Source organism: Anastrepha obliqua, chromosome 3 (assembly GCF_027943255.1).
Source record: "Anastrepha obliqua isolate idAnaObli1 chromosome 3, idAnaObli1_1.0, whole genome shotgun sequence".
NCBI lineage: Eukaryota > Metazoa > Arthropoda > Insecta > Diptera > Tephritidae > Anastrepha > Anastrepha obliqua.
Genome location: NC_072894.1, coordinates 38,755,994 through 38,782,406, shown reverse-complemented (window position 1 = coordinate 38,782,406; position 26,413 = coordinate 38,755,994). Strand labels below are relative to the sequence as shown.

The following is a 26,413-nucleotide window of genomic DNA, read 5'->3' as shown; positions in this document are numbered from 1 at the left end:
CAAAAAAAAAGTGTAAAGCGAGGAAAGAAATATTAAAGCTGAAGCTTAAACTAACTTCAAAGTTTATTTTTTCGGTTAGAAACTCAAAAGTAGAACTTAAATATGATATTTGTTTAAGGAACAGTTCTTAAGCAAAAACACGAAAGGCTTTTGTACTCTCAATTCGTATTGATGTTAAGCGTGCCTGCATAAAGCTGATTTTACACAACGTATTTCTTTGGCGCGAAAGCTAGCATTTCGCTACTGTTCATCAGCTTTAGACAAATAAGTACTAATTTCTTTTACATTATTTCCAATTAATAAAAATACATTCAGAAGGGCAACTATGTAGAAAAATATTACAATTACAAGAGGTTCAACTTCCAAATGCTTAGTAGAACTTTAGAAAGCTTTATTGCAAACTTCTTTAATTGTTTTACTGACTAGTACAAAAGCTTCAAACTTTAAAATACGAGAGTGAGCGGAGTTAAATAAACTCTATAGTAATAATGCAAACGTCAGGAATTAAAATAAAATAAAAGTTGAGGTACTGATACGTGGACACTACAGTGTAAGGGAGTAAGTTTCAGCACCTTCTGGAAGCTTAGAAAAGCTTAGAAGAAAAACGATTGGTAGCCTTCACTGAAGCTTACAAAGTCCCGCAGATCTAATATACACAAAAACGTCTTCGTTACCGAAAGAATTATTTTAATCTTTTGTGAACATTTGTTTTTTTAAATCTTGTTTTCGGACACTGTTAAAAAATCATAACTTTACAATCATAGCCAAAGTGAAGAAACAGCATAAATTAACTTGTTTGTGAGGTTAAGAAACTAAATCAAGTGAAACCGGAAAGAAAGAAACTATACGAGTAAATGTAAATCGAGACAATGCATAAATAATTACAATTGTCACATGACAACTACAAAAAAGTAGCACATCCTGTATCTTCCTTTTGTTAGGATTTCATTTAATTTAATTTTTACTTGTTTTTGTTTTCCAAGTAAATGAAAAAGCAAATAAGTAAATTGTTTCAATTACTTTCCATAGTTTGAGATTATTATTAAATTTTTTTGTTGTTTTTGGTTTGTGTGATTCAATTGCCCATCCTTAAATCATCAACGTTTAATTGAGTTAGTACAAATATTCCTCACTTGAAACAGTTCTACAACAAATACATTAAATATCAGAGCTCCTTACGAAACAACCATTTTCACTTCAGCAAAAACCCAATAGCAAATCGCAGTTTTAAAATTCATAACAAAGTTCTATTCCATTTGTTTAAAATACATATAAAAGCATTTTCAGAATATCCGCTTTGACAGAAGAAGTGACATGAAAAGATTTCATAATACGTAAGAAATACACAGAAATAGTCAATGTATAATTAAAGAAAGAAATATTGGTTGGTTTTCGGTCGCCTTCTCTCTTTTAATAACCACAGAGGGCTTCTGAAGGAAGTAGTGAGTGAATAATCAGAAAATGTAATTTTTTTTAAACACTTAGAAGATATTAAACAATTTATGCCGCATAATTTTAAATACGCATGTAATAGAATAAGTCCCTGATACTTTGATTCGCAAACCCATATCAACAATGCGGTCATATGCACCAACTACTCAAAATATAAAACAGTACTCCTATTTTCTACGTGCAAAAATTGTGAGCACATATAAGTACATTCTTGTGCATGTATATGTATAAGTATACATATGCAAGCAATAGCCAACAGCTTGGACCTTATTTCCCAGCCATTCTACAGGTAATTTCTTCTTCATTGAAGTCATCTATTAATTATTGTCTGCTAGTTTTGTACCAATCAAGTGTACCCCTTAAGCCTCAACGCAATATGAGCGAACTGCTTTGGAGGTTTGGTGCATAAAAAATGAATTTAAAAGTTAAAATCTACCACTTGTAAACGTGTTAGGGTGTTAGCCTTTGCCAGAGAACTCTATTCTGATTCACGTCTGAAAAGGACGCCCTTCACAGTGCGTTGTATTACAGATTAGAAAGTACTATTTGACTTAATAGATAGTGTAAAAACGAATCATTTTGAACTGATGAGTTTTTTGAGCTGATAATTTGTTTTTACTCAGACAGAAAAATTTCGCCGTCGATTATTCACTAAACTTCAGTATCACAAACATCAGAGCAACATATTTGAGTTGCATCTTCATTTCCTGTATATTAACTAAGATCACTAAAATTAAGTCAGTGTTATTCTGTCTCTAAACATTCGTCTCATAGACTACAAATGAAAAACAATTATAGTTTTATATTTCCTTTTTTTTAACTAACAAATGAGTGGAAATAAAGAAAAGTTACTCCTATTTAACTATCGCAAAACTGCAGGCGTGCGTAGTCTACCAGGCGAATGTTTGGTGATCTAGGGTTAAGTTAGTTAAAATTCATTAATGACACGGAAGACTAGAAAATTTAACCAAAGAATAGGTTTTATGCCTTTAAAAGGAACTTATTTTCAGATTAAATTTTCCGAGTAAATGATCCAAGGCTTTAATAGTCCTGATATACTTATCTACATACTCGTATGTGTATGTAGTAGTAGAGTAAGGAGTAGCAACAAGCAAGCTGAGTAATTTATATGCATACTTATTGTGATCAAACGCACATTTTTCGGTACTTAATTTTAGGTCCTTAAGTACTTCGCGCTTCAAAATACTGTCAAATGTATTTGATTGCAATATTTTGTAATATTTTTTAAGCAAATTTTTTTTAACTGATTTGAAAAATTTCAAAAAGTTAGTTATAGTACACAGGGAAAATCAAGATATTTCATATCTTGGATTTGCTTTGTTGACCAAATACGCTTTTTGCTTTCCAGCCTCTGTAGTCTCGGACGAGCGTGGATTTTCTTCAACAAACAAAAGATGTGCAGTTGAAAGTTCTTCTTCTTTGTCTTTATTTTAAGATGAAATCCTAATTTACAAGTACTCACAAATTAAAAATGCATACAACATAACAGATGTAACATATATAGCAAATATGATAAATATCTATCAATATACTATTATAATTAAAATCATCCATCAGTTAAGCTTGAAGTCCCACATTTTCGCCATCTTTGTTGAGGTCGACCAGGGCGTCTGAAAGTTGTTAGTTTTACCAGTCGATCGTCTGCCATTCTCGGTGCCTATTTATACCATTCCTGTCGCCTCTTTCCATTCACCTGATAACATCTTGTACGTCGCATTGTCGTCGCAGCGATTGTTGCCATATTCGCTATAGCGCGAAGTTGGTGCATTTCGGTTCTTGATACTGCCTGCTCGGTACCTTCTCTTGTCTCAATAGCCTATAGCGGTATAGGTCTCATGCATGTTTTGTATATTCAGGCATTACCTTTGCTGCTGAGATGTTTATTGCGCCATATATTGTTCCTAAAAGATCCTGCTACGTGCGCTTCTTTGCTTGTTTGCGCGATGACTCCAGAACTAAGGTCTTTAGAAGAAGTTATTTTGGCACCAATGTAGTTGAACTGCATAACCTGCTGCAGTGGTGTGCCAAACATTTAACTCGTATCTTAGATTTACTTACGGAAATTAAGTGTTGATGAGATATTGTGATGAGTAGAGGGCACAAATACCTTTAGGTCGATGAGCAAACCTCACTTATTCCTTTCGATTCCACTGTTAATAATGGAAATTTAATCTTTTAATCAATAAAATGTATACCCTGAATTGATACACCATCAACGCTTTTACATATTCTACTTTTACGATTTTCTCATTACCTTCAGTTTATTTTTGCCTCCTAGGCCCCGACGTTTTTCACTCTAGATAATATTTGGTAATTTTATGCATATTAGAAGTACTTTTTCTCAAGAAATTGAGTCTGATCATAAGCTCGCTTTTAAAGACTGAGACTTCATGTTTGGAAAAGTAGTAGGAAACTCAAGAATTTTTAAGGTGCTTAACAGACATTATGCTTGTTTTTGTTGTTTTTAAGTGAAACTATGTAATATGGACCGTAAGTTCCTTGCTTTTTCATTCTAAGCATAATGATAGAGAAAAATTCCGATGAAAATATTAATTTCAGCTCAGGTACTGCCTGCGCATAACCTTAACCAATTAAAGATTAATAAATCTTAATTAAAAGTTTTGTAAAAGCATGCCAATAAAAATTTCTAGTCAGTTTTAATTTCCATCGATACAACTAAAAGATTTTTAAGTACTAGGGGAAATGATTATTTCTGCTCTATGGCACATGATAAGCTGTGTGCTGATCTTCTTTTTTATATCCTTTATTATTCACGTATTTTTACGCTGTGTGATATCTATCGTTTGCGCTCGCATTGTCATTTAGAAAAATATTTACATATTTACTTACATAGGAAAAATAGGAGGAGCATTTTTGTATCAGTTAGAAAAAAAGTAGTTTTAGAAATTAATTTGTCTTCACTTATGCAACCGAAGCAAGTGAGTAGAGGCGTTACCAACCAGCAGTGATAGTGTGGGATTGAGTTCATATTCACTGCTATTTTTTCTTTTTGTTTTTTGTTTGGAATTATTTGCAGAAAGTTCATTCATCCTAATATCCAAATAATTTGTCGTATATAATACCCAACATTACGTTCAGAATATAATTGAGCATCTGATCAATTTCAAAGCATGCAAGTGACCTTCATAATCTATTGCTAGTTATTTTGTTTGTTTTTAATTCATTTCAAATTTTTATTAGTTTGTACTTTCAAGATTGAATTCGAAGTTCTAAATAAGTATATTTCGAACTTCTCTACTTGATGCATATAATCTTTTTATTATGTTCTGATAGGTTTTTCATTATTTCGTATTTTTCTCATTTCCTATTCGAACATTATTCAATTACATCAAAACCAAAAATCACTGTCAAGCGTTCAATCATTTTAATCGTAATCAGTAATCAATAATCAGTTATCAGTATATAAGCCATATGAAAAGCTACAATAGATAAGTTGATCTTTTTTTTGCAAAAACAAATCAATAAAAAATGAACACAATTTTACATTATATACACAGAACTAAAAAATTTAATCATTATAAACAAACACACAAAACAAAAAACCAAAAATGAATAATTAAAAACAAAAAAACCAAATTGGGAAATGACGTCATTTTGTATATATATATGTATATTATTTTGTAATATGAAGTCGGTTACACGATGCGAGATATCCGTTACTTCTGGAGAGATGGACTGAGTAGTGTTGGCATGAGCAGTGAGGTCGAACTACCGCAGTTCCGCGTTTTGGGACACAGGCAGAGGGCGACCGAAATAAACCTAACCACAGGTACCCCAAACAAAACAACAAATATTAAACTAACTATTTAAAAGAACCAATGAAACATACAATCTCAAATATTCAAACATTCAATTTAATGTATGAATTTCATTTTGTTTGAAACAAAATTTTTTTTCCAAACAAACAATGCAAACCTTAGACAATTGCGATTTTTTTCCATTACGACAAAACACATAAAGCAAACATGAAATATCTGATTCGTTTTTAATTGTATTCAGTTCAGAAACGTTAAAGAACATAATGTCTGTGTACAACTTTACCTAAATTCACAATCACTTTCCCATTCACTTTCATACACACACAACTACGTGCATACGAATTCACAACCATATTATTCATATGTAAGTACGTACGTCCCAACAACTTGCATACATAATAATTTATGTCTTTTCGGATCACTTGTAATTAAATGCATCACCCTGTTCACAATCATTTATCATATACACATGCATATCTACATCATACATACAAACATACATGCGCTCTCAAGTAGAGCTGAATTGTTTTTAACAACATTTGGGTTTTTATCGACTTCATATTCACAAATATTCAGCAACACATTTTTAAGAATGTATATTTGTTGTTATTGCTAATCTCAATTCTTATGATTTTAACTGACACCGCCAACACATACACACAAACACATATTTGTATTTCTTTGAATTTTTAGTGAAACTTTCGTTATTGTCTCAAATTTTACCTATATAAATATTGCATATAAGCCATTACACATATTCGCATTAATATGTGTTCCTCATTTAACATACTCGTACATTCATAAGCTATATGTTTCATGTATAAATACGTACATACATGCGTGGCGCTCAGCGTGAAATTGGTATGAGGAATCTGGAGGCACTATAAATGTAAAAGAGTAAATGCGACGAACGCAATTGTTGGCATTTTAGAGTGATTTATTTACGAAGTTGGTGTAACTCATAGCTGTAATTTTTAGAAATTCATTTAATACAATATTTCGAAAATGTATGGTTTTTGGAACGTGAAGCAACCAAGTCTCGTATCATAACTCAGCTTGAGAACATCAAGTACAGTCCCAATCTCCTGCACGCCTCTTCTGGTCTGCCTTCCGTTATTATGTAATCGCTTTGTGAATGTTGCAGGTTCGGTCATATGAAGATTATTCGGTCGATTAACTTTTGCAGCAATATTTTTAAGTGGAAGCCATAGTAAACTGCTAATTCTCGTGACTACTATTCAGTAGTTTTATATGCTGTACGACTGCTTGCACCGTTTTTCTGGGTACTGACGTGATAACCCAAAAAATGCCCAAAAGCTCGCCCATACGGCCGTGGCTTTTAGCTGGTGACTAGGAAAATTCATTTTTTTCTTTTAAGTGGGTAGAGTAGGGTTCGAAATACCTTCGCACTTACAGTGACCGTTGTCTAATAACTAAAACAATCACCACTAAAACAATCCCTTCTCATCTTCTGAGGAGAATCTCTTCCTTTCTGCACTACTTCTGGGTCCACAATGCTAGCAGCCAGCTTCATGCTATTTGTTCGTTTTGTTTTGTCTCTGGCTGTGAGGCGTTGCTTCGTTGTACTGCGTCTTACCAATTATCCTCACGTTCAAGCCACCTTGCAAGTCACATTGATCGGCACGTTGTCGCCAATCGGCCCCCTCAGAGCCATCTGTCGGAATTAAATACAGCGTGTTCAGTGTCATCGTTCGGTGCTTCGCAGTGGGATACTTACACCTGAGGATACTTACCTTACCCATGCAGTATAGGTAGTTCCTGAAGTATCTGTTGTCCGAGGGGTAACTGTCTGCCAGCTCTCATCATTTTTCTCAGTGGCACGTTTTTGTTCCCGCTGGGTTCATTAACCATGGTCTTCCTGCAGTTCTCAGTAGTTGCCGCTCACTTTGGATTTGTTATCGCTGAGGTGAGAGTATTTGCTGTTGGCTGGGTGGCAGTCTTCCTACGGGGATTGGAGAACGCCCTTTCGTCTTCTGCTGCCTTCCATGAACGTTTGTAGTTCAGTGTTACATCCAGCAGCTTAGTGATTTTGGATACTTCAACTTTGACTTCGTTGCTGATGCTCCTTTAACGTATAAACGCCTGGTGTATCGAAATTATCAGTAAGTTGCATTGGAAAATCGCATCTTTCTCTATCCTCCTTATGTTTGTAATAAGCTCCAGCCGTGGAGATATTTCATTTGCGTCGAATGAGGTGCTCTCACTAGTGGCGATTGTTACTGTATTGCCATTTGCTGGGTAGAGGTGACGAGCTGTTCTGCCGCTGCAAGACTGCTAGTTGGCGTATAGTGCGCTGGCAGCCGCCCTCCAATGCTAGTACTGGAGGCATCTTTCCTCTAAATGCTAGTGCTAGTGCGTCCGTTGTCGTTTGCGGGGCTATCAGCTTTGGCATTTTTGAACACAGTGCGGTCTGGTCCGCTTCCAGCTGCATTTAGAGTGGGTGCGTTCTTTGCAGGCGGGGATCTTAGCAGTAGGCTGCTTCTTCTGAAGGCTGCCCCTGTATCCACGGATACTTGTTTTTGAGTTTTGTTACTCATATGCTACAGTGAGGCCAGGCGCTACGTTCCATGGGAAATAGAGTTCAGTTCATAGCCAGGACAAGAACTAGTCAGGATTTCTTGACTGCGCCTGCAGCAACAACTTAATGGTGATGTCTGAGAAAAGCACCCAAAATTTCAAATTTTTAGCATTTTATGTAATACTGTAAACAACTTGATTAAGATATAAGAAATGATTTTAAATATAAAGGGTGATTTTTTAAGAGTTATAGGAACGTTTTTCAAAAAACACACGTAAAATTCAGAAAAATGCATGATGTTTTCATTGAAATCGATAGTGCAGTCCATATAATTTAATGCTTAAAGATTATTTCATGCAAATGTTGATCGCGACTGCGCTTCAAATGGTCCATCCGCTTAGTCCAATTTTGGCATACTCTTTCCAATGTTTCGGCCGGTATCTCACATATAAATGCTTTAATGTTGTCTTCCAATGCGTTAATTGAAGCAGGCTTGTCTGAATAGACATTAGCTTTAACATAGCCCCACAAAAGATAATCTAAAGGCGTTATATCGCACGATCTGGGTGGCCAATTGACAGCTCCCGAACGTGAAATAAAATGTTCACCGAACTCGCCTCTCAACAAGTCCATTGCTACGCATGCTGTGTGGCATGTGGCACCGTCTTGCTGAAAGCACATTTCATGCAAGTCAAGCTCTTGCATTTTGGGCAAAAAACAGTTGAATATCATTTCACGGTAGCGCTCACCATTCACAGTTACGTTACGATTCGCAACATCTTTGAAGAAGTACGGTCCAGTGATACCTCCAGCTCATAAACCGCACCAAACTGTGACCTTTTCTGGATACATTGGTAGCTCTTGCAATTCTTCTGACTGATCTTCACCCCAAAATCGACAATTCTGCTTATTTACGTACCCATTGATCCAAAAATGAGCTTTGTCGCTGAACACAATTTTTCGATAAAAAAGTGGATCTTTGGCCAACTTTCTAAGAGCCCATTCACCAAAAGTTCTGCGTTGCGGCAGGTCGTTCGGCTTCAATTAATCCTTAATCCTTTCGCAAAATTTTCACGTTGTTGAGTAACAGAGGCCCAATTCCTGCGAACGGCGACGAATCGATAATTGATGGTCATCATTAACACTGGCCGATACAGCTGCGATATTTTCTTAAGTTCGTGTTGGTGGGTTGATGTCCAATAATGTAAATTTGGTTCTAAATTTAGTCACAACAGCTCGAATAGCCGCTTCAGTGGGTCGATTAAACTGATCATAAAATGGAAGAAGCGCGCGATAAACTTTCTTAACAGAACACGCATTTTTATGATAAAATTCAATGATTTGCAAGTGTTGTTCGTTTGTAAGATGATTCCTGGTTAAATTATAGACCAAACTGAAGATCTTTGACAGTGAAACAAAACACGAAACGTGCGTCAGCTGTTTAAACCAACTGTTTTAAAAGATAATAGCTGAAAAATCACCCGTTAGTTATTTAATATTACCTTCAATATACGTACACTCCTTCTCTATCCCTTAAATGACCCGTGACCCATTAGGTACTTTAGGGCCCGTGCCTCATTCAAAATCTTTTCCTTTTAACCGAAGTAACGCAATACGAATCAGATAGAAGTCTCACCGTACCGGAACAAGGAAAAAAGTTCATATCTAACATTTGGTTCGAAACTTTTTGGAAGAAAATACTTAAACAATAATTATAATTCGTATTGCGCACACATTTGTTAGATATTCAAGGGTCTTAAAACACGTAAGACGAGATAAACATTCACCTGAACCAACTTGACTTGCTCCCTCAGTGACTCGCTCACAGTTACCACAAGAACGGCCTGCAATGCTTTTGCTCCTCTTGCTATGAATTATGTAGCTGTCGATTGGAAACTGCACCACCTGCAGTGCGTGAAAGCTACCTTCACATAGCTCCGCCAAAGCGGTCGATTTTGAGCTTTTGCTTTGAGTTATGTATTCCGAAGTGCTTGTGATCGTTTTCCACTGCGTCTATTCATCGGTTCCTCGGTCTGCCTTTGGCCTTTACGGCCATTAGCTTTCCTGTCATGGCTTTCTTCATGGCAGAGTCCTCTATAAGCTCTGGATTAAAAAAAAAATTTACTCACTTAATTTTCACTTACGAGTTGATGAATATCTCAGGCTGAGCAAATAGCTCAAACCTTCATGATGAGAAACGACATTTATTTGGTAGTGAATGTTTTGGAGATTGTTGCTATAGTTTTCCATTCGTAGTTGATTTAAAGATTTGAAAATATTGTAATAAAGTACACCTAAAAAATCAATTGCTCCACTATGACATTTCTTTTTCGTAGCTAGTTTTGAGGCGAGTTGTTATATAAAAAAAAAAGTTTGCGTGCAATAGAACCTGGGTCCTAGAAGTAAATACCATTGGCATTGGTAACATAATTTTGATTTAACTGCTGATGCGTAGCTATTTTATACAAACAATGGTAGTCTAACATTATTGCATTGCACTGAATTGAGCCTTCAAATAAAAATTAATAATTTAACAAAAATTTATTGTAATGTTTTTTTTTAAACTCTACATTTTTTAAAACTTCAAAATCTTAAACTTATACTTTGAATTGTTATTATATTTATTTACAATTCGAGTACTGCATCTCTGTGTTCTTTGAGAAAACTACAAGTTTGAAATTCACCACCGGCTCACTTAGTTAAACCAAATTATTCGCCTACTGATTCCACATAGTCAATTTTGCTGGCCATTCACCATATTTTGTGTTTATTCGCAATGCAACTCAACTTTCATACTATTTACTTTGTTCTCAAACACTATATCTCGCTCTCTTACTGTCTGTCTCTCTTTCTCTCTCTCTATCTTACTCAAATATAAATTCTTTACGAATTCATTAATAATGTTTTCATTAGTTTTCGTTTTGTATTACTAACCAAATTTATTAAAAAAAGTGTGTTGTCCCATAATTGAATTGTTTAGTTTCCTTTGTTTTACTTGTATAAGCATTATAAATTATTTTATTGTTGTTATTAATATGATTGAGTGTAATTTGGTAATTATGGATTCTTTATTATCAATATGCACTTATTTTTTAGTTAGTATTTGTTTGTATTACATTTCTGTGTTTAGGCGCAAATTGCAGCAGGGCAATTTCAGCTAAAAGGAAAAAAATACGAAAATAAAGCTAGACCTAATTCTTTTGTTTCCAGTTAGTTAAAATTAATTAAAACTATTGCTCACTGGAATAAAAAAGGTTTATATTTATGTGAAAGCCCCTCTAATAAAGTGGAAAATTAATTATCTTTCCGTTTAACCCTGAAAAATTGCTAAACTCAATAAAATTGTATAAGTACAACGGTTTCGCATTTGCTTGGGTAGGCTTTAAATCAGTATGTAAAATACTTAGTGGTTAAACACTGTGTGAATATAACAGCAAAGAAAATGAAAACAGATATATATGGATTAAATTCAAAAATGTAAAAAGCAAGTAGTGCAGCTGCCCGCTAATTTATACGCCACCGCTGATGAAAAAATAAATAAAATAAAATAATTAGCTCATATAAACTAACACGAAAATATGCAGATATATATGAGTAAATAACCATAAAAAGTTACACAAAAAAAAAACTAAAAAAAACTGCTTTAAACTTACTCCAAGAAGACAGTAACTACTGCCTCATGCGCACAAATACACAAAGAAGCACACAATATCACGCTTACACATACATGTGAAAACTTGTATTTAAACACACAGCTGAAAAAAGTTCTTACACTTGTGTACTTACTTAAGTGCCCAGAACAACTCTACTGTGTTTTCTATCGCCTCTTCTATCGCCTCTACTACGTCTTCAATACTTTTTTTCGTGCTAACCATTTATCAACGCCTCTAATAATTAATTATAACCCAAAGTGATTGGACTTGTTGCAATGCATATATGTATATACAACATCAACTGAAAATATAAAGTAAATATAGAAAAAACATTTTTTAGAAAAAATAAAATTTAATAAAAAAATATATATATAAACAACTTGTATAGTTATATAATAGGTATATGTATATTGTAAAAAGTGGTATAATCTTTAGCATTTGCGTATAGCGCACTGCCTTTTATTAAACATAAATATACATTCTATATATAAGCGAAAATCAAATTTATTCAAATTTACCAAAATAATACTAAATACATTTATATTTACACTTGCACCTATTAATGACGCGCTAAAGGTGAAAACTCGGTTAGAATATAGAAATTAACAATTTTAAAGTTTCTTAATACAAATTGAATTAACGTCAACTAGCTAAACACCTGCTCAACACCAGCGAAACACCAGCCAATTACAATTTGCACTAAATGCTAATAATGATATGAAAACGATTAGGTTATTACCATATATTATGCACATATATGCTACCACTGCCATATGAAGCAGCTTTTTGCCGTGAGTTGATTTTAAATTTTTTTTGTGAAAAGAAAAAAGTGTTTGGTAGCACAGAAAAGTTTAACATATTAGCTAAAGATTATTTGCACTATCACCATTTAAAAACTAATATGAAAAATGTATTCAAAATACTCAGGTATTTAACTGTTATGCATCAAAAGCTTTCGCTAGCTCTTGGCGTGAGTTAAAAGAAATAACAAATATGCAATCGAATCTGTAGGCACACTAAGCTAATAATTTGGGTATTTTAATTGAAAAAATTATATACTTATTTCAGGTATTCTCAATGAGACTATTAATAACCGTAGTTAGTTGAAGATCAGTTAGTTGTTAATAAGGCGCAGTTAGGTGGTCAGAATCAGTTGAATTTAGAGGCATTAGTTAGTTTAAAATAAATAAATCTAAATATCTCATAATTTCGCTAACCATAAAACAAGCGAAAATTTTTAAAAAGTATATTTGTAGTTTCAAAAAACAACAACAACAGAAACAAAAACAAAATAATGAACTTGTTAATAGTATCACCAATTTATTCTTTGTTTATGCATATTTTTTCAATCTCTACCAAAAACAAAACAAAAAAAAAACTAAACACCACGACTACTAATACTAAAAACTTCACTGAACTGATCTGCATTGCGACTACAACAACCATGGCGACTAAAACGTACAAACAACCATAATTTTCGCACTCATTATCTTCATCATTCCCAAAAACAAAAAAATAACAAAAAATCAAAAAATTTATGTACGATATTTCTCCTCAAATCGTAATATCAAATTTATGTGGCACGCGTCATAAATGAAACTCTAACTAAATCCATTGCTCAACGTATCCTCTGTCATTCCTCAACACATACATACGTATGTACATGTACCACTGAATGATTTTCTAAAAAATCACATCCTCACAATACATTCATGCATAACACTTTCATTCGTACGGGCACAACACGACGCATCTAAATGACGAAATGACGCGTACTTTGTACTCAACAGTCGGCTATACAATGCGTGACATTCGTTATAAGTGGAATGAAGGTCCAAACTCGGTTGGTGTTTCGAATGAGGTATCTCTGCCCCAATTTAAGGTCTTGGGTCATCGTCAGAGGGCTATGGAAATCAGTCTTACAACAGGTACCTGTAGACGGATACCGATTTTTCCTTTATTCCAGCTATGTTTTTCAAATCCAATTTATACTTTTAAGTCATACATTTGGTTTATTACATACTATTTTCGTTACAGTTAGATTTCATGTCTTAAAAAAGCATACAATTATATTTTAGTTGTGATTTCAATTCGATTGTAATATTTTTATTGAAATTAAGTCAAGAGATTGAAATACAAAAATCAAAAATAAAGAAAAAATTAAAAAAATTACGAAATAAAACATTCGAAACAACAAAAATTATTCAAATAAAGAGTGTAAGCCAAATATGATTGAACTAAATCAGTTGATAAAAGAATGCAGAAAAGAACTGTTTTTGATTATTCAAAATTTTTTTGTGAGAACTCTAAATCATCCAACAACTAAATTTTAAATTAATATGTATGCATACATGGTTCCTCTTCATCTGCGAGTGTAAACAAGTTTAGTCAACAGCAGCAGTATAAAAATAAGGTACGCCTTTGCAATATGAGTCGACCAAACAAAGCACGTCAATTATGTTTCTGCCTCAAATTAGAAAACTTGTTTATTGAAGCCAAATCCTGGTTCAGTTTGTTTGCCTAACCCAATTATTTTCTATTGTACAAAACACTTAATGAATTTAGTATTAGTAATTTGATAATTTAGAAAAATACAATACCTAGCAATAGCTCCAATAAAGTTTGGAGAAGAAAATTGCAAATTTGATCAATGCCTTAATATTTGTTGGTTTTAAAATTCTTCTAATGTTGAAACCACACACAAAGTAAAATCGTTTTTAGAATTTTATTCTTTGATGATTTCAATGAAAGCTGCTTTTTATGGAAAGATAGATGGATCTGTAGGTCAGTAATCTTTGGGTAGTGCTCATAGGGGAATAAACTCATGTTAGAAGTATAATAAGGTACGCGGGTAGGTACCAGAAATCTGCAGGCGATTACTTTTTTAGAAACGTTGAATAACTCGTTTAAAACTCGACAAAACTTGAGATGCACCAGCTTTTTTATGAAAAAATAAAAATAAAAATAAAGCAATCGATGATTGATAAAAAAGTTATTCATGACGCATATATCATTTTAAATCGATTTCAAGATGCATATTCAGCGATGACCAAATTGTGTTGCTCAAACAAAAAATTTAATAGACTCATATTTCAAGTAGTGAATTGAAGAAGTCTATGAAGTTATGTTTTGATTTCTATACCATATTTCTAAGTAAAAAAATATGCTATAAAAGGAAAAAAAATTTTCAGTAAGATATAGTTTTTGCACCTTAAATTAATATGCACCTGTAAGCTCCACCTTTAGTTTTAATGATAGGTTGGAAAGGGTGTGACGCGATTTTAATGCATGATTTATGATAGTAGTTCAACAAGTATCTGAAAATTCAAATAATAAACTCGCTGTTCTACAGAAAAGCTGTATTTCTCCCCTTTTCTGAAAATTCGATGAAAAAATATTTTCAATACAAATGGACTACCTCGACGCACTTCATCCAAAGTGTCTCCAAATACTTCCACATCAAATTAAAGAAACTTTAAATAAGTAAGGAATACAAAATCTAAATTGCATCTTCAATACTTTATACTCTCTTTGAGCATTTGAATCCACCGGAATTTAAAACCGCTCTTTGTACATATAAATAAATCATATATATATCAGCATAAGCGACTCATAAAGAATAATGAAAGTACACGAACTTTGCGTATATACAGTACTAAAGCATAAATGATTACTCGCTGCAGATATTTGGTACCTAAATATATATAAAAAGGGTCTCATGACCATCTTACTATTGATGATCATCTTTTGTTGTCCTTGGCTACCTGTTTTCTTCAAAATTGTTTTAGCATTTCACAAACCTTGACAAATAACTGTTGGGGCACTTATATCAGAAAGTAGGGAATAAATGAGCATCTTTTTAAGGGTATATCTTTTTATATAATTTGTATAGGACCAGTTACTTACACGTGGCAACAAAACTATCTGAACCAATTGTGCTTTTGAATGTTTCAATCAAATTCTTTGGTCACCCAAATGCAAACCGAATGCTTCAGGTGCACATACTCATATCATATTGATTTGTACAATTGTTATGGTCATCATCAGCGAATAGAGTTCCATCAAAACCCAAAACGAATTACTCCATCCGACTAGGTGCCCTCAAGAAGGCTTCTTCTCACAGTTAATGGCGTGACCCAAAGCTCCTCATGACTATGGCTGGGTTACCGCACCTCACTCATGGATTAATAAAAACATGAAGAGAGGAATCGAGTGTGGTAGCCCAGCTGCAACTGGAAACCAACCGCAAATTTGAAATATTTAGTACAATGGATATTGTGAAGCGAATAAATATATATAAACACAAACTACATCGGCGATGTTAACACTTTTTGATCGTGTTAATACATTTTTTTAGTTCTTCAAGTGTAGGGTGGATATTTAAATCAATAGTCCACGCCTACACGCAACTGTAACGAAAAACAGCGCGAATTTTTCAAACTTTATGATTAACAATTTTTGTTTTATAAATTCTTTTTAAAAACGAATTAAATATCCGGGGCTTGTGCCACTTTTAAAAGCGTTGAAACTAAAAACCTTTAGCTCGGCGTTGGTATGGTGTGGTGTGGTAAGAAAGTTACAGACTAGACAATTTTATATGTTTATGTTTTTCTTCTAGCTTCGTGCTAGTATCAATCATATTTTCGTGAGTCGTGGCTTAACAAAGTAATGCTAAAATAGCTTTTTACAAATTAAATTCATGGACTGAGAAAATAAAACACGAAAGGCCTGAAAAAGCCTTTTAACGAATAAATAATGGACATTTGCGAGAATATTTGCCAATACTTACAAATAAATTACACTACCAAAACGGACTAGTTCAGAATTTAAGTCCCAGTAAGCACTCTTACCTTGGAGACAACTAATCGACAACCTAAGACATGAGTTGGGTAAGTTCAAATAGTGGAAGGACCGAGCTGCTAGAGTGAATGACGAGTTTATTTCATGCTCAGCGATTGGAAAATGGTATTGAACATATCCATGTTTCAAGACGATTTTAAGAGCGGTAATATTTTGCTGAGTTATATCTATTTCTGTATGTCTGTTGCTACCGCAAAGGTGGTCGGATTCAAAATGAGAAATTATCAAGTTTTTTATTTGTAAAAATTTTGCTTGAATTTTCTATCTCGTATTAGAATTACCTTTCCTTTCTTTTATAGCGCATTTTTGTTTTCATTGTGTTTTTGTATTTTTTTGAATTGAAACTTCTTTGGCGTCGATGGGCGAGCGAGAATGTAGAGTGAAATTTCTAGGCCATGCAACGTTTTGACAATTTCGTTCCGCGAGAGAGAAAAAATATATAACGGAGAGCAGAAAGAGATAGAGAGCTATACCTTATATATATCTTGGATACATTTTAGGCTATTTTTCCCGAGTTTTTCCTTGTGGTTCCTAATTTCTATTGAGAAATAACACTGTCTACTTTTTGGCACTTGTTTGTTGGTGCAAGTTTGTAGGAAATATATTTTCGATGCCTACTTTTGGCGTTTTATTTCCTTGGTGCCTACTGTTTGGGGCGTTTTTGGGTCCCAATTTTTGGGCGTTCAAAACTTGTTGTTGTTATTTTATTTTGATATTTGCAAACTTCAGTGCATCTTAGGTAAGAGGTATGCCACAACCCACCACACCACGCACATCCACCTACACCAAAAGCATTTTCATAAGCTTCATGAAATCGAATGATACATATAAGCGGCTTTTCTCTAAAATGTATAAAATATAATAAAAAAAATTAGAGATCGCTCAAAAATGTAAAGTCTACAAGCTATGTTGATTTAGGTAACTATGCCTGTGTAACTATGTATCACTCTGATTGGGTGATTAATCAGATTTGATGAAGTGAATTTATAATTTTATGAATATGGAGTTTTTAGTGCTCTATTTTATTTAACTATGGACAAAATGTGATGGGTCAATTCGCGTTATTCAGAAATCATTAATTATCAATAAATTAACTTGAAACTTTTATAAATATTGAAATAAAAAATTAATTTAAAGCTTATTTGAATGTTCTACTAAGGTGCATCGTTAATTTTATTTATTTATTACTCGGTCTGCCTTTTGATACTCCACTTGTTAAGTTACATACTTCATGTTTTAGTACCGCTATTTAAAGGCTATCTTTCATATTTTATTGTACTACAGTACAGGACAACTCACAAATAAATGCAAATAACATGGCATCATGCAATTTTGGTATGTTATGATGGAAATTTCGGTATATCCCTCGTACATTTCATTATTGTGCTGCTTTGGTAATTTTTATCTTTCAAAATGCCAGGTAATTTGCACTAAATTGTGAACAGTCATTTTATGTCTATCGCTTGGATACTACTGCATCACAGTTTTTCTGGCCAAGAAAGTAAAAGGGCTTATATTTTTAGCAATACGCAAGTCCTAAGCCTTAAATTAGTTTTTATGGTAATTAAATATTAAATCCGATGTGCTGTAAACTTCGATTTCATGAATGACATTTAGGCTATTGAAAATAGCCAAGACGCATACCACAAAACGGCGCTTAAGATTGTATGCGCAAATTACTATTATTATCGATAAAGTACTCGGCATTGCCGAAGTCAGCGATCTTATGTTCATTTGCTTATGATTTTTTGACATTTTTATAATGCCAATATACCGTTGTAAGTGATATTAAAGTTTTTGTGTTTTATTTATATAATCTTTTTTTATTGACTCAACATATATTGTTTACATTCGCAGCTTGAAAGCAATTGGATGTTGATTGATATCTGCAGATTTATAATACAAAAAGAAAAAAAGATGAAAGAAATTAAAAAAGTAAAAAGTACAAATTCAACATTTGTTGATGATATAACTATTTATTATGAAATATATGTAAATACTTGCGTAATTAAAACTTGTGCAAACTATTTCACATTTTCCGTCATACAACTTAATATTTAATTACTTAATTTTAACGTGCAGTTGTACTTAACCCAATTTCGCATGTTTCTTCTTACAATAAGTACATATAATATTACATATACATATATATTCGTACTCGCATTCAACTACTTGTTCGACTTTACCATATGCTATCAAATAGTCGTATAGATAAAAAAAGATAAATAAATTTGAAATTAAAAGGAATTGGAAGATAAAAAATAAAAATTTAAAAAGACCATCTAATTTTGCATCTGATTTTTTCCATATCGCATTGCTCAGTAATACATACATATGATCCTCGTACCTAAAGCTTTAACCAACATGCATAAATACTTACGTAACTTAATAGTGAAATCGAATATGAAATATCAAATAATTAAATTAGTTAATTATAAAACTTTTGTTTGTGTACTCTTCATATTTTATTTGCAGTTTTATTTGTTTTCAATTTTTTGTTTGGCTATAGGTATGCATTTGTTTTTCTTTTCCTATTTTCTTTGTCACTTACCAAACATTGCGAAAAGGCGATAATAGTTGCTACGCCAAATGTGCTGTTTTTTTTATATTACGTTGTTAAATTTTAATTTTTCGATGTTCCAAATACACGATAGAAATACATGTCCTGAAAAAAGTCAATGCGAATTTTTTAATTAAATTTTTTTTTTTTGTGGAATAACTAGAGGACATATCAAACTATTCAATGCATGTTTCGCTAGCGTAATTTTCACAAATTTTATTGAATAAATTATATAGTATTTTTTTATTTCATTCATTCTTTCCTATTAAAATGATTTCGCTAGCTATTCTGTTAATTTAGTTTTTCCAATAACTTTTTTTTAACTTTTTTTTAAATTTTTTTTTTTTAATATTTCCTTACATTTTTTTCAATGTAATTTTATACTTTTTTAAAGTCGAAGTGAATTTTTCAGTTTTTTTGGTTTGGCTACCATTCGCTAACTACATATATGAAATATCAGAATGTATGTATGTACACCACAAACACGCCGCCTCCAATACTACTAAGCAAGCTACTGATTAATCAGTGGCTCATTTTCGCAGTCAGTAAATTAGCTAGTCAACCCATGCCGCTATAAACTAAATGCTTATCTTTTACAATACATTTACGAATATATATTAAAATATGTATATATATATATATATATATATATATATATACTTATATGTGTACATATATACATATTTATATGTATATATAATCATATATATATAGTCACCTGCCTTACTACTAAACTCAATAATGAAATCCCAAATCTTTAACGAAATCATAAATTTGTATTATATAGTATACAAAGTCTCAAACTTAATATACAATATTCAATATCAAGTAATGTAAAACATATACTTTTTGTTAATTTTTTTCGCACTCGCAATCAGCAATTTAGTTAAAAGCGATAGCTATTATGCATATACAAGTATTTTAACTCCTCCTCACAAATGCATTTTCACATAGGAAATCAGCTGTGCTTTATCCACGCTAAAACAATACTTATAAACAAGTCGCTGCTAAAGTAGTTCACCAAACCAAATCACGCAAACGAATCGATTTATTCTCCAAACACTTTGATTTGATTCAAAACGAGCTGCATTGAGTCGTCCTAAATTATATAATTTTCTTTACTATTTGATTTCATTGTCAGAGAAAAAAAAAATTTATGAAAAAAGAAAGTTCTTTACAATTATTCAAAATTAGCTAATTGGTTTTTCAGTGCAATGAGTTATGAAATTAAGAAAAAAATGCAATATTTAAAAAAATTTTAATTCGAATATAAACAGCGTTACAAATTCTAAAGTACTGAAACATACATAAATTAGGAATTTTAATGCATAAATACGAAATTTAATATATACAAAACAAGAAGTAACGAAATAATAAGTAATACGAAAAATACAAAAAAAAAAAGATACGCCCTCCCAAGCATGCCCTCTCTTTCTCTCATTCGAAGTACAAACGAAAAAGCGATACTAAATAAAGCCAATAAATTTAACACAACAGAAAAAACGATGTCATAGAAAAATAACGAAGCAACTTGCAAGTTCCTTCTACTAATACTACTACTACTACTAACAACAATCATTAACCCTTAGGTGTGCTTTTAGTTACAGCTCCTTTAATATTTTCTCACATTCACCGCATTTATATTTCAGTTTTAGCATTAATTTATTATTAAAAAAATATCAGTTTTGTTAGCAGTTTTAAGATTTTAGAACCATTCATTTGCCAATGCCCAGCAGAAAGGTGCCTTTCCATATATTCTGATTTTGAAACTATTTTATAAATTTTTATATTCTATAACATTTATGTTATTTCTGACCTCAGCATTAAACATTAATATTTCATTAATAAGCGTAAGAATTTTTGCCCTTAACTTTTTTACCCTTAGGCTGCAGAATTTCACATTTTCTTCATTACTTGTGATTTTTATTTTTTAATAATATATTCTGATTTTTTTTCTCATTTTTAGTTAATATTTTAATTGCCACATTTCTATTGCGTTAATATTCAAGTGTCTTAGTTTTTTCTTCTTATTTCAATTTATTAAATGCAAGCTTTATTAGTTCTTTGTATGCTTGAGAATTTATAAGAACAACTTTCGAATGGCATAAATTTTGAAATGGATTATTAAATTAACAGGAAAAAACACAATGGTAAGCAAAATATGTTAAAATAAAAAAAAGGTACACCTTAATAGAGCTCCGGCGCAATAATGATAAAATACGGGATTACGCAGATTGAAGTGGAATTTTGAAAGTGTAATTTTACTCTGACGAAGCTTGAGAAAATGCACGCAAGGGAAGTGTGGGCAAAGTATCAAAATAGTAGCCGTTTTTTGAAAACTATGAAAGCTAATATCAGAATTGAGAGAAAATTGAAAGGAGAGTTTTCACAAACACAAAAAAACAAAAAAAAACCACAAAAAAATTTCAATTAAACAAACCTGAGGGTTTTAGAGACATAAAAACTTCTAAAACGTATTTTATAATTGGGGCTGATTATACGCAAACTGCGATCTAATGTTAACATTTCGTTCAGAAATTAAATAAAATTGAAAAGTATATAGTTCACAGTTAAATACAATTTCAAGAAAATTATAGATTACAAAATAATGAAAAATACTTAGGAACGATAACCAGTTCTCTCCACTTGACACTTTTTCCAATAAAATCTTTTAAATGTTTACCTATAAGGTTTTATTTTATAAATTTAAAATGTTTTCAATCTGTAACAGTTGGTTTTCTTATCTTAGAAAAACATCAGTTTTTTACTTCATGTACAAAGGTTAGTACAATTAAAAATCCTTCGAGAAAAACACTTAAGAACGAAGCAAAATAATAGTCAAACAAAATGCAGGCGAATGAGAAAAGTATAAATTAGTATTTTATTGAAAATCCTTCTAGCTTAATTCCCATGCTGCCTCGGCCTTTTCAAGTAACTGATCCAAATTTGTGATATTGTGCGTACTCAGTACATTTCTGACGGCGTTCCAAAGATGATCTATTGAATTTAAGTGGGCTTTTCTAAGATGCTCAGTCTAGTGCAAGTAATTAAAGTGTCTTCGATAACCTATGCTTGTAACACGAGAAATGCGCTTTATGATTGGTGAGGCGAACTTGGGAGTTGAATGATGCACGTTTTGGCTGCCGCACGTACTTTCTACCATTTGAACCAACTCTATTTGGTTTCCTTTCATCGCTGAATAAAATATAACGCCGCTGATTTTGAGTCCAGGATATGTGCTCTTGAGCGAACTCAATTCTGCGTTGTCGTTGCGATGCTGTCACCATTGGCGTCTTCCGTGCCAATCGACCGTGAGTGCCTGCTTATGTCAATGAAACTCCTCTTTGGTTATTCGTTTTTTTAGGTGACGAAAAATTTCTCGATTGGTCAGCAGCATTCTTCCGGGGATGCTGTTTTGAAAATTTGTCGATCATCTTATAAATCTGTCTAGTAGTCTTTCACGCCCTATTTTTTCCGGAAACGTTTTCTCATGTTTTATACTCTGAAAAATATTTCAAAGTATTAAAAACTCTTGTATTTGAAACGTTTAATTGTGCTGAAATGTCACTATAGGATAAACCGGTCCTTTGCAGCTCTATAATTAATTCTCGAAGTGGAATTTTTCCCTTTAGACAGTATTGAATCGTTTCAACTGAAGTAAAGTAGAATACTCCAGATATGTTCCCACGACTGTCGGTTCAACGTAACCGGGACGACCAGGATTTATAACAGGCCAAGGACTGTCATTTCAGTAGCATTTTCCGTATATGTTGGGGAATGTTTATGCTGCCACAACAACAAAAACAACAACTCCAGCTATTTTATTTTGAACTTACATACCAGTTAAAATATAAAACAGAAAACAATTCACAAAAGTTTGGACAAAGGCCGAATAGGTTTTAAGTATATTTCTCCCAAAAACATCAGTGCTCCTACTAAAACGCAAAAAATCAATGCGAGCCTTTAAATAGAAATAGATAAATGAACGCATTTCCATGAATAAGATCACAGAAAATATATTCAAACGCAAAAAGTACCGATATCGCTGTATTCGTATTCGTATTTGGCCAATACCATTTTCTTCACTTCATCAATTCTTTCGTCTGTTGTTAAAGTGCTCGGCATGCCAGCGTCCGGCACGCTTATCGTCGTTCACATCTTCTCGGCCTTCTGAGAAAATTTTGTACAACCGATAAACGTTGCTTTGGTCCAAAGAATCTTTTTGTATAGGTAAAAATCGAAGACGATCCCAAACACGTGCAAGCAAAGCAGCTGTCAGCAATGAACTGAGCATTCAAATTGGCCGAACTCGTCGGCATGAGTGCCAACATATCGCCACAAAAAAATCAAAATTCGAATATACTAAACCTGCGAAAATTCAAAATTCGCGATACTTTTTGAACACACCTTGTCTAGGTGTCAACGAATTGTTCTTAAGTATTTTTCAACGGCTGTAAATCATATTTTCAGCTAAATTATGTTATTAGCCCATTACCGCTAAAAACGAAGCTAGAAGTCAAAATAACTATTTTTTTTGTTGGATCATCTTGTCTTAAATCTAAGATTTAACTAAAAAAAAATACAAAAAATAGTTTATTAACAATTAAATTTACATTCATAATTCTATTTTAACAAATTTGTTTTAACAAATATTTTAATTAATAAACACTTTTTCAAAACTATTGAAATGAGTGCGAATAGAAACACGCAACCAACGGATTCGTATCGGAGACGAGTTTATACGGAACAGGTTTATATAGGGGGCGTGACACATGCAGACCGGTGTTTTTTAATTGACTTTCAGAATCAAGAACTGGACTATAATTTTCCGATGGATATTAGCAAGTTGTCAAGGCACGTTTTCGTGATAAACAATCTTAAGAATTAAAAAATAATAATAATTAGTGGGGACACTTGTTTTCTCGGTTCAAACTTTATGTCGATTTATGTTATACACAAAAACCGTGAAGAGAATAGGTCATAAAAGCAAGTAAAAATTATTAAAAGATGTAAATGTAAGCTAACTCTTGAAAATATTTCAATAGGTAATTTAACAAATTTATTTTGGTGAATGAAATCTTTTAGTAGCTTTTCAAGTTGATCATTAATCTTTACAGAAACTAAACGAAACTAATGCAAGAGTTATGTGACAAGCAAAACAACTGAACCATTTTGGTTCAGTAGTTTTCAAATTTATTGATTTTTGCTCTATTGTTAGGCAAATAGTGAGAGAGCAATTGAGCATAATTGTATTTTTAAAAAGACACTGAAAATACTAAATTATCAGGCAGTATACAGAATTACAATAAACAGCAAGTAAGGGAGAGCAAAATTCGGTACGGACCGAATTTTGTATACCCGCGCACATTTAAGTAAGCTTTAACTGGGAGACAATGAGAGTTATAGCTTGTGACATCAGACGGGCGGACGGAAATTTAGTACTAACATACATACATATAAAGAGTGAGCGTGCCATGGGTCGATCTCAATAATACAGGTATTTATGTCGAATTCAAATGAGGTGAGAAGTAATACGTGAGCTTAGTTACGCGAGTCGTGATCAATATACTCAAATTCAATCAAAAATGGATGGATTACCGTACATATTATAAAATTCTCCTTTCATCGTGTTGCGTTTGTTTCTTTGGCTTCGTTGCTTGTACCAAATTTGAGTAGTTTTGCTTTATTTTTAACAGGGACATTAAGGTTTTATTGTTTGGAAATTACTCTTAGTTGAGAGGTGGACATAGCTATTGACCGATTTCGCCAATTTTTAATTCCAATTTTCTTTCTACGCAAAGTAATATGTGCATTAAGTGTCAATGAAATATCTGATTATTTGCGGACGGAAGGACGGACAGACATGGCTATATCGACTTCTCTCATCATTGTGAGCATTTTGGTGTATTTTATATGTCCACATATATTTATTTATATTCCTTGTTGTTGTTGCACACAACTGTTAGGTGGAACAAATTATAGTACCCTCCTGCACGAGTGTGTGTGAGTGTGTAAGAGGTGCTATAGTTATTGCACAGAGTATGTGAGTATTTTATGATCAAAATTCCATTCATGCAAATGTAAGACACACATTTGAGTATGAATAATTATGTAAAGAAAAGCCATTGAAATTTTTGCCTTTCGAAAGTTTTTCTAGTCGCTTTTTTCCAATACATATTTGTTTAACGTAATTTTATGTATTAGTGCGCAGAAGTTTTTCCGTTCAAAAGTTTTATGCAACTAACTGTATACATAAAATACAACTTTTTGTTAAACTATTTGATAAATTACACTGAACTCTTCCTAGTTTCTTGAAATGTTGTTGATTATTATTTTGGACATACAATTTTCTACTAACAATGTGATATGCAATATTTCTAGTAAATTATTCATTTTTCGTTCGTATCAATAATTTCTAATAGAACTTTCAAAACTTATGAAACTATATAAATAAATAGTAAAACAAGCAAAAACCTACCAAAACCACAATACTAATATATTTCTCTTTCTCTTCATGCGCGCTCGCTATGATCTACGTTCAACGTAATACGCTCCACATTTTCAACGCCCGCAATATTTGGTAACAGGAAATTACTCACGACTCGCCTGTGAGATACAATTCGTGCGCTCGATGGGCTACTATCTCATACAAATTTATATACCCTCTGGACTGATCGTTATTATATCATGGGTATCATTTTGGCTCAATCGTAATGCCACACCGGCACGTGTGGCGCTCGGTGTTACCACCGTGTTGACAATGACCACACTGATGTCGTCAACAAATGCAGCATTGCCAAAGATTTCATATGTCAAATCGATTGACGTGTATTTAGGAACATGCTTCGTTATGGTCTTTGCCAGTCTTTTGGGTAAACTAAATAAACGCTACAAGAATTACATATACATACATATGCCATACAAGATTTAACTGTTCTCAATGTTGTTCATAAATATGTTTATTTTCTTAATTTCATACATACGTACATACATGTATTTTGGTGCTTTTAGTTTTACTCACACATGAAAACAATGCAAAATGTGACGAAATACCAAAATTATTAATATTTATAAAATTGTTTTATTTTTTGTTTTTGTTGGAAATAATTGGTATGCCTTGATATGCCTCTTTATATGATAAGTGTTCTTCTTTTGAATAGCCAAACCCATCCTCATATACAGGTGGAGTTCAAAAAACAAAAATTCGTCTTATACAGATATAAACCAAAATGAATCTTTGGTACAAAAAATCAACCCAGAAAAGAAAAACGACGCCAGTATGACCCTTATTTGGGTAAATATGTGCATTTCGATAAAGACAAGTCGCCCGAACTTCGTACACACATTATTATTTGCAAATCGGTCATAAATATTACTGAGATCGGATAAGCATCACACCCCTCTTTATGTGTGGAAACTAAGTCTTCCTCCACCCGTTTGATATTACAAGCTATAACTCTATTTGGCTGTGAATTAACAGTCAGTCCAAATTGAGTTTTAAGAAAATGTGTGCAGATATAAAGTGTAAAATTCTGTCCGCAGCGAATTT

The 26,413-nt window shown here is 32.7% G+C and overlaps 1 protein-coding gene across 2 annotated transcripts in view; it reads left to right on the top strand.

Moving 5' to 3' along the window:
- LOC129240570 (gamma-aminobutyric acid receptor subunit beta) overlaps positions 1 to 26,413 on the top strand; it is a 115,412-nt gene that overhangs the window by 74,544 nt on the left and 14,455 nt on the right. For both annotated transcript variants that reach the window (XM_054876470.1, XM_054876471.1), the window contains exons 6-7: positions 13,235 to 13,372; positions 25,452 to 25,736. In XM_054876470.1, coding sequence (XP_054732445.1) covers positions 13,235 to 13,372; positions 25,452 to 25,736 — 423 coding nt within the window. The remainder of the gene's footprint in view (positions 1 to 13,234; positions 13,373 to 25,451; positions 25,737 to 26,413) is intronic.